Genomic DNA, 17,429 nt, shown 5'->3' on the forward strand with positions numbered 1-17,429 from the left:
GTCCCTTGCGAATCAACCCAGAAACCTGGTAATTTGTCCTTTCATTCATCTGGCCATGTAAGTCAGTGACGTATCTAGATGTCTTGAAATGGGGGAAGGAAGGTGGGGGCTGATGGGGAAGCGCGAAGGTGAAATGGGGGGGGGGGGGCTCGATGATCAGTTGAGGGGGACTAATTCGCAAAATAATGTGATTTTTAACTACTTGGCCATGATTTGAAACCAGTGTCAGTATATCTTAGGTAAGCATGTGGTTAATATAAGCAAGAATTTAGTCCAACGAAAATGTTTATCATCTTGATACCTTCCGACGAAAATTGACCCTACTGGCGTCACCACCGACCGATCTAACGCGACGTTGTTATGTGGGTGTTTTATAGATTATTGAGAATTTTAATATCACCGAAAAATCGGTAGATAAATTGACAGTTGAATGACCAACAAAGACAACTGAAGACAATATAAAAGTTCTTCATTAAGAAGTTATTTAGTATAACTTTATTAGGAAAATTAATCTCAAAATCGAGTTGCCGTCCCCATTCGTTGTCAGTGACGTCGTAGGCCTATTTGTGTGCGATTTTTACCCCTAAGTAAAAAATAGTTGAGCCATGTAGTACCTTGCAAATCAACCCAGAAACCCGGTAGTTTGTTGATTGTTTATCAATTAACAAACGCTGCCAAAAATAGCTTTTTGGCAGTTGCGTCCCCTGGTAACATCGTGAGGGCATTCTTAAGGCTGGTACGATTGGGTAATCCTGTGCAGGCTTAGCTGTACGCCTAGCCCTATTTAACAGGCAGGTCAACTCGGCCGTTAACCAACTACCGACTCGGTATGGTCCGAGTGATCAGGCCCGTAGGCAGGATTTTCAATGGGGAGGTGCGTTTTGCAACGATGGGCGACGGCCTATGGATCCCCGCGAGGGTGGGGCGAAGCTTCTGGAAGCTCTGACAAATTAGCATTTTGAGGGCCTTTTTTAATGGATTTCTAAAATCCATAATTTGTAATATCCTATTTAAATTTTCATTCATTATTAATAACATGTCCTGTACATCGGCAGGCCTATAGATAACATTCTTCATATTATATAGATCAATCTGCAATCACCGGAGACGATCAACTTCTAACAAATTTCATACCACATTATTAAAAATCAATGGTTAGATAAGCTGGCAAATATATAATGCAATGCATGCTATAGCATTTTGTGATATCAGGAACGATTTTGTGAAATCATAGGTTTTAAAAAGTGGACCTTTTGGAATTTGTGGGGGGGGGGGTGCGTCCGCATGCCCTCTGCACCCTCCTGCCTACGGGCCTGGTGTCGGTTAAGGGCCGAGTTGTATTGAAGCCGATTTAACTCATGAACGGTCATTCAAAATTATCATAATAAGACAGGTGTTTTCTTCCAAAACAATTCGATGCACATTTAAAAAAAATAAATACACGATCTCTTATACAAGAAACGTTGTTTGATGCTTCGATCACTTGGCAAAATAAACCTTGGTTATAGACTAGGCCTACAATATTGTTACATGGAGTATGGAATTCTATACTCTTGAGTGTTACAAAAGTGACTAACTTAAATAAAATATAATCTTCATATACACAAGACCTATTGTAGCCTACTTCAAAAGGGTTCTCGAAGCATAGATTGAGAAAACATTAAAATTCTTCAAATAAACACAAACAAATCGAAGCTAGAACACTCGAGACGCACAGTAGGGAACATTTTGAAAATGTTTGCGTCAATGTGATTGGTCCACAGTTAATGAATCATGCTCATGTTTAACACTCAATATTGAAAGTATTGTCTTGGAGAAGCACGCGACAAACAAAACAGTGAAATAAATACAGGGCTAAAGGTAGATTCACACCGAAACAAAATAAGAAAATCGAATAGTGGTAAAGAATAGGCACGTACTAGACGGGCATCGAAAACGTTCTACGAACTTCGGTTCCGATCGGGCTTAAAGACCTGTTTAACCTTGCAACGATAACGATAAATAGCTAAAAAGCAATTGTTCATATAGAAAATATAAGAAATAAGAGAAGTTTTTTACACTAGGACGATTCGATAACGATTTATCGTGTATACGATAATTAAATCGACAAATCAATTCAACTGACGTCATAATCATAAAAAGGATGGAATCCTAGTAGTAACAACTAGCGGGGGTCCAGGGGAAAAGACCCCCCGTCGATGACCTCTAGACCCCCGCTTCGACCCCCCCCCCACTGTCGGGGAATTTTCAGCAAGGTCGTCGGGGAAAAATCAAATCTCGAGAGCCGAAAGTACAATTTTGAAGCATGCCTTACCATGGCCTATACACAGGTAAACCAAGGTTTGCTTGATGTTACTAATAACCTTCTAACTCAAATACAGCACGAGTGTTCGCGTGGAGAATTAGGGGCGGATCCAGAGATGTCCAAAAGGGGGGACCGAAAGGGGGAGGGGGCTGAAATTTGGGCCGATCGAGACAACACTGAAATAGGAGGTCCGGGGGCATGCCTCGCGAAATTTCTGTGTTTTAGACGCCCGAAAATAACATTTGAGGCGTTCTGGGCTATCATTTTTTCTTCTTTTTCTTTTTTTTTTTCTTCTTTTTTTACCTCCCCAAAAGGGTGGGCCGGACCCAGTCTGCACACCACCCCCCCCCCCCCCTGAGAATGTATTCTCGATCTTGCGTTTACCACATTTCCAGATAAGATTAGAAAAATAGAGATTGTCCCAGGCATATTTGACCATGACGCCGTTGCAATAGAACTCGATACTGTTATTAAGCATAGCCGGAATTTTTTTTCTGTGGAAAAAAGGGGACATGGATTGGTTAAGAAATGGGGCAGCTAAAAGAAAGCTTTTCACATTCAGACCAATTGGACGTATTTTAAAAGCGAAATTAGTAAAATCACTGATGAATTCGTTCCACATATAAGAACCTCTCGTCCTGGCTAAACGTACCATGGCTACCTGCATCCACTAAGAAACTCACTAGGAAGAAAAAACGTAAATGGAATAAAGCTAAAAAAAAGTAATAATAAAAATGAATTTAACAGTTACAAAGTTACAAAACGGTAAAAGGGTGTATGAAAAGGGGGTATGACGAATACATAGAAGGTATTTTTAAAAACACAACACACAAGTCACAGAAGAAGTTCTGGAGCTTTATCAAAGACCGAAAGAAAGACTGTTGCGATATACCAACTATACAAACAGATCAGGGGATAGCCATCACAAGTCATGAGAAAGCTCAGTTTTGGGACCTTTCATGTTTTTACTGTATATCAATGACAGGTGTAAATTTAAAATCACCGAAAATTAAACTATTTGCAGACGACTGCTTATTATACAGAACTGTTGCCTCCCACGAAGATGCGGATGCACTTCAGGATGACCCATGCTTTCTAGAGCAGTGGGCTAGAAAATGGCAAATGTCATTTAATGCAAAAAAATGCTATTTATTGAGAATAAACCGAAAACAAAACCCTGAGATATAAAGTTTTAATTATATTTATTATTATCAACCTGGATAGATGAATCTACATCAGTCAATAATAATAATAATAACAATAACAATAATAATAATAATAATTATAATAATGATAATAATATACTGATGATTATAATAATAATGATAACGGCGATGGTGATAAAGGATGGAATAGAGATTTGGCCAGTATGGCAACTTCTTAAAAGAAACAGCAAATCCCATATAAGGAAATTTTACCGTACAGCTATGACTTACGGAGCTGAGACATAGACATTAACACAACCTCTTACACTGAATTATGCCAGTGAGCCAAAGAAATATGGAGAGGTCTATACTCAACATCACTAGACTCGAATAATGGCAAAATGAGGACGTATGAATTTAATGGCTAAAGATGTCTGTGAAACAGTTGCATATCTAGGAGCCTTGAAGGGGAGGGGGGGAGTGAATTTGAAGTTGTGGGTGGAGGGCCCGTCGATTTGGTGAGAAATTAGGGTGATTTGTGGCTTTTTATTGGGGGGGGGGGGGGGGGGACAATTTTTTTTAGGGTCCACCCAGCGCACACCTAGGAGGCCACTCCTGCGTTTTCTGGGAGACAAGAAATGAGTGTTGAAATCTCCACTCCTCGCAGTGATGATTTAAATTATGAAAATGAAATTAATAACCCATCAAGACTAACGTTGGAAGTAGTAATACAAGTTTATTTAAATAAAACCTGGCACTGTCACCAATAGTAACCATCACCGTACTTAAAAAATCATTAAACAGAGAAACCGATTATAATGTATAAATCATATTACATATACATTCCGGTAATACTGCAGGCCTAATCTAGTGTTTGAATTTGAAATAATCTTGATTGGTAACAATTCACAGGTCGATGAATTTAGACGAATTTGTTTGATACATTATACAATGCTATGCCAAATTGCATGCATTTATTTTTTAATTTTTCACAACTGAAGTTGACACTCTAGTCTCACAGGCCAAGTGTCTATCACTAACCCCAACTTTTAGGCATAAAAAAAATACGCTAATAAAATATGCTAAAATACGATGGAAAGAAACCACATTTGAAAGAAATTCATAAACTACAGTGTTTCCTATCAAGAAATTGGTCCGAAATTTTCATTTGTTAAAATCATATCTATTCGGTGGATAATAACTCACAACAAAATATATCTACTACAAACAGTATACTGATATTAAGGTGACGAACATGCTAAAATGTACTCTAAACAATATACTATGGTGAAAAATCTTAAATAAACTACATACTAGAATAAATAAACCACATAATCGTTTGAACTTATTTAAATTCGCGTATTTATACACCGAAACGGAGTGAAGTAACAAGAATTAGCACTTCTGATTTGTCAGAAAGCACACACATAAATGACACCGACGAATCGGTTCCTGGTTTTAATTGCGTGCTCCAATAATTTCTGCATTAATAATTGTTTAACATTAAAATGCAGCATAGCAACTTACCATTTGGGTATGTGAACTATATAAATCTTAATTAAACAAATTTCAATCCAATGCATAAAGACTTTATACTATAATAAAACGTCTGTTTTTAATTGAAAAGTACATTTATTGAAGTTAATTAAAAATGAAATTACATATTCAAAATTTAATACAAGCAATTAATTACACATCTTGTGATTTTAATTCAGAAATAATATTCATTGATGACAAACTTTTGATAATTTTTAAATTAGTTATCATAAACAAGACTTAAAAATACTTAAAATAAATATCTCAAAACTGCTAATGATTAAAATTATTTAATTACAAGCAAATTAAATAAGTTATAAACCAATGTAAATTATGTAATTACTACTCAGCTTATATGGCATTGGCTGATTGGGGTATGGGGGTGGCCTAGAATCTATGATGGGGTCAATGAGAAATTGCCAGTTGGATCACAACCACAACCCCCTGCCCCCAGCATATGTGGTCCTGAATTGACAAATGAAAGAATAAGGTAGAAATTCTGAAAAAAAAAACAAGTGAGTACGGTAAATGTCTACGCACACTAACTTGGAAAATTTCAGTGAATACAATTCAACTATGCAAAGGAGGAGATCATTAATGACATAAGTTTTGAAGTATAATATTTAGCTACAAAAATCATTTTACAAATTTTATTACCCTTAAACACTTTTTCTTTTATAGAAAAATAGATTTATACAAATTAAGATTAGTTTTTCTTTAATTCTGTAAATCATGGACAAAGAATAATTCTGGAATCATCGAAAAATTCTAATGTACGCATCAGGTCAAATCAAGAAAAGCACAGTTAAGTATTTTCAAGTGGAATGATGAATTCGAAAAACGTTTGAAAAAAACGAAGGCAGTGACTATTTTTACACTAATTTAAAAATTATTCTAAATTATGATTGGAGGTTATTGTCCTAATCCAAACCATACACACAATAACATGCAATCAGAATTAGAATTTTATATAAGACAGCTGTAATAATAGCTACTGTTCTGGAAAAAGGTAGTTTTGTCTAGAATTTGGAAAGAAAAGAAAAGTACAGTAATCCTCAAATCTTTCTTGAAAAAAAAAAACATATACCACCATGGTATAAAAGTATTTTCAGATTGCAGAATGGTATTCCGTACTTTCTAATAAATCATTTAACCTATAGACTTCTTGAAAGATGGACATGCAAATATTATTTTAAACATCTACATTCAACACATGTACACTGACCTTTTTCATATTTAACTATATATCTGATTAACTCTATATTTTGAAGTGCATAGAAGCATTATCTAGTAATAGGCATAAATGTATTATTCATCATTATTATTTTATTAATTTACATTACATGATCAAGATCTGAAAATATTCAACTTTAAATATTATTTAAACATCCCATAATACGAAAGGAAAATCAAATTATTTCAATAATAACACCAATAATTATTACATTTGTAGAACACAACTGAATACAATTAAGTTCATGATTCGAGAAACAAAATATATATTCTTACCATCTTTAACAATAAATGGTTTTAAACAGCAGTATGACTGTGTTAATATAATACATTTAGAAATTTAATCAAAAATTTCAGTACAAAATGTTAGCAAATAAATGGTTAAAAATTCAATAGATAATCAAATATTACGATGATTAAATATCATGCAATCAAGATAGAGATATATCCACAAAATGTGTACTAGACTCCAATTGTCCAGGTAATGTGTAAAACCTTAGCCTTGGAAATCCAGAGTCTGCATCTGACATAAGCAAAAGTATTAAAGGCATTTCAACTCACAATGATACAAGTATTAAAGGCATTTTAACTCACAATAATTCATGTTGGCTATACAATTATAAAACTTAAATCATTTTTCTTTTGATCCCTTCAACCGTCGCCTTACAAATCGTTTTACACACAAATAACAAAATTCTACTTTACAACTCGGTTAAATCATCTTTTGTTGTAATGACAACACTGACGTTGCCTTGCTTAGCATCTTGGCCTTTCCTGCCACGGTCCTTCAGTGGCGCTACATGGTGCTTGGCTTCGCTGCTGCTCTGTGCCATAAAGATTGCTTGACCCATGAAAGTATCTTTAACAAGGTTGTGATTCCAAATCTATCAGGAATAAAAATTTATTTATTGAATTTTCCTTCAAGAAAAACTAAAATAATACATTTTATTGAAAGGTAATGAAATCAATCTGGAGACAGATTGCAGAACAGAAAAAATTGAAAAATATGTGGTTCTAAAAATTGCACTAGATGTTAAAATTCCACGGTAAGATTTACACAAGTTGAATTGCAACAAGTTACAAGAGGCTCAAAATATATGGTTTTACAGCCTCGAGTTCATCTGTACACTAATTCTTCAACTTTCACAAGGGACTAACAGCTTAAATGTCTCTCCAGAAGATGGTGCGCTGTTAAGCAATTAGTATTAGTTTCTCAGACAATATTTAAGAATTAGTGCCTGATTGAGACATTAGTGGAAAATATTGGCCTGTAGCTGTATTATAAGAAGAGTGATGAAAAGGAGCAGTGGAACATGATTCAAAGCAGTATCGCCATAAGTTACAAAAGCTCTTACCTCGACAATGATGGGTTTGTTGAGATTGGTTCGGTAGAATATGGCACTAAATTCCCACTCAGGATTCAGGCTGTTTTTTTTAACCTCTGACCTAACCTTGTGACCCTCACAGTTTATGTAGACATAAGGATCAGCACCTAAATAAATAAATAAATGATACTTTAATAATAGTCTTTGATTAATGAAATCATTTACAGTAAATTATTTTGATGCAAATAGTTTTAGTTCTTAATATTTTTATTTTGTTTTTATAGAATTAAAACATAAAACTGAACTTTAAACTTTTCAATCTGCTACTGTCTACATTATTATAGAGCGAAATCAGTAGTAATGTTTGTAGCAGTGTCATATCTAGGGGGCACTCCCTCCCCCCACCATTGAAAATGTCTGAAGCCAAAAATCACGCTCAAGTAGTCTGAAATCACTTTAATTTACAACCTAGCATCCCCTCACTTAATCATCAAGCCCCCCACCACCTTCATGCCCCCATCAGCTCCACCATTTCAACTGAAGAAACTACAGGTCTTCCTCCAATTAAACATCACTTTTGGAACTGGGATTTCCTTGGTCTTTAGCAGATTTGGTCTCTAATTACAATAATAAATATAAAGACATTGGTTAATTTGGGACCACAGAAGTGGTCATTAATTGGAGGTGGTCTTTAATTGGAGGGTTCTTTAATTAGAGGGAGACGTGTATTGCCAATTTTATATAAAGTGACAATACCCCCAAAATTAAATGGAACAGTCGGATTATGCAGGTAGTTTATGAAATAGACACTAATGATTCTTGGAGTAGAGTATTGCAATAAAACTGCAAATCAATGTTGAATGAGTGAATTCAATTAAGTTGACATGTAAGCCCAACTCTGAGAGCGTCGTACAATGCAAATGATCTTCAGGGACAATCTCATGCCGTTGTGAGCAATATTAACCATGTCTAATATTCTGTGACATGACTGTCCACAACACAAACCATCGCGTCTGCGTTTAACTGAAACAAACCCGATGCCACAACATATCACGTCAGGCTGCGATGTACAATGCTGTCTGAGTTGGCCTTTAATCATCTCCTATCTGTTGACCGCACTCAGATCATTGAAGAGAACTCTAACAAATACACTAAAGGAATACAAAAAAGTTCATCACCCACCACCACTCAGGTCTTGCTTTTCGAGATTACTGGCAGACAGCACTTGCACCGAGGTCACAGCTCTTGGGTACTTCTTCAGTGGGTTGGAACTTTTAGATGGAACTGACTTCACAAGCTCTCTAAAAAAGCAAAGTAATATTACATTGATTACTATGTGTATTAGAAGCTATTATCAGGTCTGTTCAGATAAAGTCCATTGTACACACAAATAGAGAGTTTTTGATCTGCTACGTAAGACGTAACAACGTTGTATTAATTTAACTGCATATGTCTCTAAGTTGTGCACTTCATTCTCTCCTGAAATCTGCAACAGTCGTTAGCCAAATCTATGTTCAGGCTAGAATGAGCATTGTACTCTACTGAACATTGGTTGTGTTTCAGCTAGTGGGTTGAAATGCAAGTTTCAATAGATTACAGCCTTTCAGATGAGATGTTTTGGCTGTTAGTCATGTGCAGTATATGGACGTTATGCACAAAGTAGTAGACTCTTTGGAACAGTGTAGGGGTTGTCTCACGGTGTACTGCCAAATTCATCACCAGAACTACACTGAAAATAAGTCTTCAGATTTTTGTGGGTTATCCTTGTCGTATTTCAGAAGTCCAAATTGAGTTTTCACCATCTATGTGGCATATCTAATGGGTGCGTGGGGAGTACGCTCCCCAGAAAGGTTCACCTTCCACCCCATTGAAAATGTTTGAAGAAAAAAAAAAAAAAAAAAAAAAAACCACGCTCAAGTAGAAGCAGTGGCGTATCTGGGGGAGGATGCCTTATTTTGCGTGCTAACACTCCCTCACTTAATCATTGATCCCCGCACCCCCCTCCATTTTCAAGACTCCCAGACACGCACTAGGTAGATGGTCAGAGCTATTACACCTCTATGCTTGGAACATATGCTGTCAAACATCCTTCTGGTTAACCAATATTTCAGTGGACCCTCTTCCCCTGTCCTTGTAACCACCAAAAATAATTTTTGGTCTTTCATGGGTTCAATTTTGTGTGTCTCAGGCACAACTACTGTAATCAATTATAATAAAAAAAAAATCTCACTTGAACTGGGATCCACCATCGCAGAAGAACCTGACCATGAAGGGACTATCTTCACCCGGAGCAAAAGTCGATGGTATCATAACGTAGCGCCCCCTTTTCATAGTCCTCTTCTCGAACACGCTCCTAGAGTTGATGAATGTCGAGGTGAAGGCTTTTGGTTTGATGCTACTAACCTTGTACTTACGATTTGCTTCAACCTGATAAATAATACAAGATATATTTTATTGTTTTTAAGGGGATTGAAATTTGCTATTTGGTAGACTATAAAAAGATTAACATGAATACAAAGCAGTTGACAGCCAAGGCAGTGCCTGGGTCGGGAAGGGGATTGAGGTATTGCCACTTGCATTTTGATAATTCAGATTGACTTGGGGCTATTATGCACTATCACCCCAATTCAGGTAACCCAGGATTGACTAGGAATGCAATGGACCAATTCTGCTAAGCCCTTCCACTTGGATATTGTTGTAAAGGACCCACAAAACAACAGTGTAAAAACATATATGGCAAAGACAAGCCAAACCAGTCACTCTTTGCAAAAATTAATTTTTAGTTATTATGACATCATTAAAGTTAGAGCTAAAATGGTAAAAGAATCATTTAAATCTGACATTTCCTTATGAATGTACAAGCATTTAAACATCAGCTGTTTAAAGAACAATATTTGTGAAATCAACCTTTAAAGTTTATTATTTTTGGCATTTCTCAGGCAGAAACTAAAAACAGAAACTGTTACCAAATCGTCAATATTTTTTTAATATTGAAAATGGCGAAAATAACAACATAGCATGATGCATACATAAATAAAGTTTAGTTTAGTACGATAAAATAGATTAAAAAATATTGACATTCCAGCATGTTTTGGAAATTATCTCTGAAACACTATTTGCGACAAGTGACTGGTTCGGCTTGTCTTTGCTACATATGTCGACACATGCGCTTGTGAGATATCACATATTTGTAGGACACGTGCGTGTTCCTAGCCTTGCTCTGATTGGTTAATTCTTAACTTTAATTGACACCCTGTGTCTGGAAAGGACTATTACTTTACAGTATTACAAGCCATAATTGTACACTAGATGTGTGGGCATTTTAGGAAATTTTTTAAGGGGTTTACTCTTAAATTTAACTAATTTGATCATACCAAAGCTTCATTTGGATTGGACCTTTTTTTTGTTCAAACTAACCATGTACCTGGTCGGTGTGCATAAAGCCCTGTCCAGACTATCAAAATATCCTATCATGACCATATATAGGCACATCATGACTATATATAAGTATGATGACATCACATCATGACCATATATAGGCACATCATGACTAAATATGGGCATACATCAGTTTCTAATCAAAGAAAATTTCATAGTCTGGAAAGAGCTTTAGGTTCTCCCAGTAAAATCAGAATAACCAGGTTGTTTTTAACTGGGTAGCTGAGACATGAAGAGACCCTTAAGGGAGAAGCAAGTTACTGTGCGAGCTAGTCCACACCTCAAGACTTCTGTATAAAACGCTACATAAATCTAACTACATTACATTACATTACACTTTTAGTCGTTCGAAAAAGTCCTGCTGTCAGAGGAATTGAACCCTGGATGCTAGGATTAGAAGGCAAGCAACTTAACCACTAAGCTATTCAACTCCATTCCTCATGTAAATCCATGTGAAGTGCGAACAGTTGTACAACTAACCAAGGCAAAATTAATCCCATGTGAACCCAGGTTCAGAGGTTACCTTCATGACGTGAAAGCCGATGGTCAAGTTAGCTTGCTGCTTGTCTGCTCGGACATCTGGCTGGGTGAGCTGAAGCATGACATCATCCTCGTCACTATCAATACTAATTAGAAACTACAAGAGTAGACAAACCTCAATTATTCCTTTTTTCAATATTGAATATTTTATTTAATTATTGCAATGTATTGTATGCAAGATCATAATCATGTTCACATCATGTACAGTACAATTTTTCTAACACCTTTTGTATTTTGGCTCAGTCCCTTTTAAGAAAATGAATTTGATTTTTGAATTTTGATAGGTGGTGTATTATTTTCTTGTTACTGCTGCATATTTCATTAATTTTCTCGCTAGTCTCTGTATTTATATGTACATTTTAATGACAAAATAAAGGAAATGAAAATTGATTTGCAACAGTTAAATAAACGTTTATGCACTAAAAAACAAAACAAAAATTAGAAATCAAGAAATTTGTTAGTGTAATTTAATAACCCTTTAATTCTAATAGTGTTTTTTTTTTTTAAACATTACTGTATGTTATCCTAATGTGAACATACAGTAATGTAAAAATCTTATACTATACATCCCATCTTGAAAGCATTGTGTTGAACATCATGTGAAAATCATGTGAATATCATGTGAACATAATGAGAATATCATGTGAACATAATCTGAATATCATGTGAACATAATGTGAATATCATGTGAACATAATGTGAATATCATGTGAACATAATGTGAATATCATGTGAACATAATCTGAATATCATGTGAACATAATGTGAATATCATGTGAACATAATCTGAATATCGTGTGAACATAATGTGAATATCGTGTGAACATAATGTGAATATCATGTGAACATAATGTGAATATCATGTGAACATAATCTGAATATCATGTGAACATAATGTGAATATCATGTGAACATAATGTGAATATCATGCGAACATAATGTGAATATCATGTGAACATAATGTGAATATCATGTGAACATAATGTGAATATCATGTGAACATAATGTGAATATCATGTGAACATAATGTGAATATCATGTGAACATAATGTGAATATCATGTGAACATAATCTGAATATCATGTAAAATGATGTGAACATCATAAGATCAAGTGAAAATCTTGTGAGTATAATATGAGCTTATGAAACTGAAAATCAGGCATTCTACTATATTTTGTATTGTTGTTTATTCTATAAATGACAGATTGCTTCTGTCAAATGTGAAATTATATAAAATAAATTATTAGGAATAAATGAAAAGATGATTACCTGGGGATTTTTAAGGAATGTTTCCTTGTTGTTAATGCAACCGCCAGCTGTTGGACCTTTCCATGCAGACAGGATAGTCTTCTCATGCCATGTACGATGTAGGGTTAGGTACTTCTTGTTGGGCATACGACATATGACAAGGTTGGTGAAATGTATCAAGAACTTATCATAGGGCATCCTATAACATTAAGAATCAGCATTAATATTTTGTCCAACCGTCATTATGCATATATTTTATTTCTTAGGCTTTCACTTTCTTTTCTATAACAATTACATTTTTTTATGGACATTGCTCATAATATGTATTCATCCATTTGCTGGCTGTCGATCATTCTTGTCCAAATTTATTTAAATAATTTATTTACTACTGTAACTACTTTCATTATTATATTTTGTTCTTATTATTTACTTGACTATAATCTTTTCATTTTATTATTATTAAGTTCTTTCTAATAATAATAAATAAATACAAAATATATAATAAAAAAAAATTTATAATTATAAAATATATTTCAAAATACAAATCTTTACTTTTCTATTGCCTTACCAGAATTCTCCATCATCGTCGATGGTAACCCCCATTTCCTTTCTCTTGCTCTCACTTACTTTCTTCCATTCATCAGAGCTGTAATAAAAATTCATGTATATAATTATTCATAAAAAAGTAAATACATTCCTACAAAGAGACATATATTATAAGAAAACACAAATTTATATTTAGTTAAACCAAAAAGTTCACTAATTAATCTCAGAATATGATGATGCATAATTAATGTCAAAATATTGAATCCCGACACGATGGCGTGAATTTCGATACTTGGAGTATGTATTATACTATCTTACTATTAGTTAATGTGTCGATAAAATGATCCAGTAGCAGATGATGGGGAAAAAAAATTCACACCCTTATAAAGTTCTGACTACAAAAGTTCTAATTCATTTACTTCAAATTTCAATAAAACATTTGGAAGTAATGTTCTTACTTACAAGCACTGAAAACAACATTAAATGCTCTACTTAAACTACATAGTTAAAAACATTATTAAACTGATGATGATATAATTAATGTCAAAATATTGAATCCCAACACGATGGCATGCTATTCAATACTTGGAGCACAGTATGTAGTATAATTTCTTATTTGAGATTAATCAGTGGATGTTTTGGTTATTAAACTGTTATTTTTAAAAAATATAATAAATTGGATATGCGTCATCCTACCACTCCCATCCTCCACACACAATAAAACCAGCGAAAGTAGCGAAAGTCGTGCTAATGAAACACATAATAGACACTTAATGATACATATGACATTTTAATAAACTCACGAACCAAATCAACTGCAGTACATTTGACAAGATTGTTGAGCAGACAAAACAGACGAAAAATACAAAATATCTTTAAAAAGAGTCACACAAACAGATAAATTAACATACGCTATTATGCATATAAAAAGCACATACACACTTGAAAATGTATTTCTAGATTAATACATCTTTTCCTGAGCTGTTAAATCCTTGTTGGTACAGCTGCAGCAGTGCAACCCACATCATAATTTAAAAGAAAAGAACCTATATCTACATATGTATCTTCCATATGTAAACCCTATAAGACAAATATTCTTGTCCATTGAAGTGAACTTGTTGAATAAATATACTCACACACACACACACACTGAACAGAATTCCTCACTCACCTAGTAGGTATATTCAACAAAGAAAAATAAAGCACATGTCATCTGTAATCCAGATTATCAATATTTTTTAGACAATCAATTGTTACATGCCCATATATAGTCATGATGCGCCTATATATGGTCATGATGTGATGTCATCATGACCATACTTAGGCATGTCACATGTTTTTGTAAAGTAACATTTGATAGTCTTGACCCAGCTTTAGGATGATGAGCCTAGACAAAAAGGAGATTTTTTAACTTACCCATCACTCCATGGGCCGTTCCATTCTTTCTCGCCCCAAGGGTTACGCAGTCGCACCAGTTTGACCTTCTCCCTGTTGAAGAGGCTTAGTACTCCATGTTTACTTAGTTTGACATCTTTGACCCCGGTGATCCCATATGCATGACCTTTGACCAGTCCCTCATCAGTTTTTGCTTCCATTTCATCGGCAGACTGGATCTAGAAGATAGAAAAATGCAAGATTATAACGTGATAACAACTAGACCTGTCAGAGTTTCCTATGAAACCCTTGGTAAAATAATAAACTATTTGTAATAATGTAAATAGATATACGAAAACCAGGGAGGGGGAGCCCCAGCGGCCAGATCGGGAGCCCCACAGCCGAAGAATGCGAAAAATCACACCCCAGGGAGGTCGAGGGACCCATAGCTATAATAGTGATGGTTGGATCATAATCTTATTTAGGACTTTTGTTTCAAGAGATCTCAAAATATATGTTTTTAAAATTCTAAATTCAGCTAGAAATGTTAGGGATTCTTTAATGTCCCCTAATATAAAAAAAGTTGTTGCATTTTTTGGTACATTCTCTAGAGTTGTTTATAATTTGGAGAGGTCAATGGCATCTAGTTTAATCCACTGTACCACTGACACATCTAGATGTGTATAAGAGACAAGGTAATAAAGTTCTTGTGTATTGGTTTAATATTCATCCATAAATGTTTTCAACCAATAGGGCACAATGACCATTACTACATGTATGAAAAAATTTGTAACTAAAAAGGTGTTTGGAAAATCAAGTCTGCTTTACAAACTTTTGACAAATTTGACAACGTCAGCATCACAGACGTATGGACGAACACATTCACGCCATTGCAACGGTTCGTATTGCTTTACAGCATACAGTAGGAAAGGATAATAGGCTTTAGACTAAAGATTGTCATACAATAGTAATAGCAGTTATGTATATGTGGCAAAGACAAGAAAAACCAGTCACTCATCGCAAACATAAATACAGTAAAATGAGAGCTATAAAATGGTAAAAGAATATTTTCAATCTGACATTTCGTTATGAAGTTAAAAGAGTTTAAACATACAGCTGTTTAAAGAACAATATTTGAGAAATAGGCCTGTAAAGTTTATGATTTCAGGCATTTCTCAGGCAGAAACCATCACCAAATCATTAAAAAATTGTTGTTTTAACATTGAAAACAGCAGAGCAAGATTAATAGATATAAAGATTAGTTTAGTGAAATATATAGATTTCAAAAATTTTGACATTCCAGCATGTTTTGGTCATTATCTCTGAAACAGGATTTGCAACGAGTGACTGGTTTGTCTTGTCTTTGCCACATATAGTTACTACCTTTTATAATATCTACCTTGATAGAACAACTCATTAGAAAGTTGCGATGATAAGCTTTACGAAGCTCTGCCCAAAGCTCCTCCTTCTCCTCTTCACTGGCTTGAAATTTGGCATCACTAAGTTCGATGGACTGCGCAACGCCAGCAGTGAAGTCTGTAAGAGCATCTGCGGTGTTACCGCCATCAAGATTCTCATAACATCCATTTAATCTAAGAGTCGAAATATAAATTGAAAGGTATAATGATGATAAATAATGATAAAAATATGAATCAAACAATAAAAAACATGATATAAGATTAAAAATTTAATTATTTTATTACTGGTGGTACAATTTTTCCTTGCCATGCCTCTAAGCATGGCTAGTCCTTGCCTCAAGTAGTGGCCGTGCCAGAATTTTCCTGAAGGGGGACCCAAGGTTCCCAATGGGGAGGGGGCTGAGATCCCCGATGAGAAAAAGTGGCCGTTGTCGGGCGTCGTTAAAAAACCTTTCGAAAGTGGTCCAGGGGACGTAGCCTCCCAAAAATATGACAATTTAGGGGTTTCAAAGGCTTATTTAATCGATTTTAAATATTTACACAATACATGTAATTAAAAACTTTGTTTTTCTCCCTCTCAAATTGTGGTTTGCCTCCCAACGTGGCGGGGAGCAGTAGCCCCATAACCCCCGAGGTGCCACCACTGGCCTCAAGCCCAAGAAAAAAAAAGAATTTGATGTACAGGTCTCTCTCCAAATAAAAACCACATCTGGACCCAGAGTTTTCATGGTCTTTCGAAGAAGCTTTGGTCTTTACTTTAAAAAAATATATTTATATAAATAAAAGACATTCACTTGAGGCTGCAGAAAGGTGGTCTTTAATTGGAAGGGTCTATAATTGGAGGGGTCCTTAATTGGAGGGAGACCTGTATTTGTATTTTAACTATGTATAATCTGATGATTCCTTGATTAAAAGTGGTTAAAAAAAATTAGCTATTAAAGATTACTATTATGTCAAAAACACATAACAATAAATACAACATACAGGATTCTATAATATATGAGGTTTACCATCTCAGAAACCAGCATACTCTCGCTAAATTTTAGAAGAAAGTAATGTAATGTATATAAATTTGCTATAGCGCATAAACAAAGTCTCAAAGTAATTAGCATAAGATTGAATGTGGCAATATTGTATGTTTTAGTACAGAAAAGCTGTAATACTTTTATGCACAACTTTCGCAATACTAAAGCCACAATCGCACTGGACTTTTTTGGGTAAAACTAACCAACACGTTGGCTAGTTTTACCATAATTAGTCCAGTGCGAACAGCACAGGAAGTTTACCTGACAGGAAACTTACCCAAGCCGCGCGGTTAATT

The 17,429-nt window shown here is 34.9% G+C and overlaps 1 protein-coding gene across 1 annotated transcript in view; it reads right to left on the reverse strand.

Moving 5' to 3' along the window:
- Positions 1-4,166: 4,166 nt before the first annotated feature.
- LOC117123244 (calpain-5-like) overlaps positions 4,167-17,429 on the reverse strand; it is a gene marked incomplete in the record, with an annotated part of 27,422 nt that continues 14,159 nt past the window's right edge. The window contains 9 exon segments of the mRNA XM_033269103.1: positions 4,167-7,103; positions 7,575-7,711; positions 8,727-8,845; positions 9,775-9,971; positions 11,506-11,619; positions 12,792-12,969; positions 13,339-13,416; positions 14,733-14,929; positions 16,090-16,282. Coding sequence (XP_033124994.1) covers positions 6,921-7,103; positions 7,575-7,711; positions 8,727-8,845; positions 9,775-9,971; positions 11,506-11,619; positions 12,792-12,969; positions 13,339-13,416; positions 14,733-14,929; positions 16,090-16,282 — 1,396 coding nt within the window.

This window comes from Anneissia japonica, unplaced genomic scaffold (assembly GCF_011630105.1).
Source record: "Anneissia japonica isolate Jap-2015-1 unplaced genomic scaffold, ASM1163010v1 scaffold288292_len1863012_cov191, whole genome shotgun sequence".
Lineage (NCBI taxonomy): Eukaryota > Metazoa > Echinodermata > Crinoidea > Comatulida > Comatulidae > Anneissia > Anneissia japonica.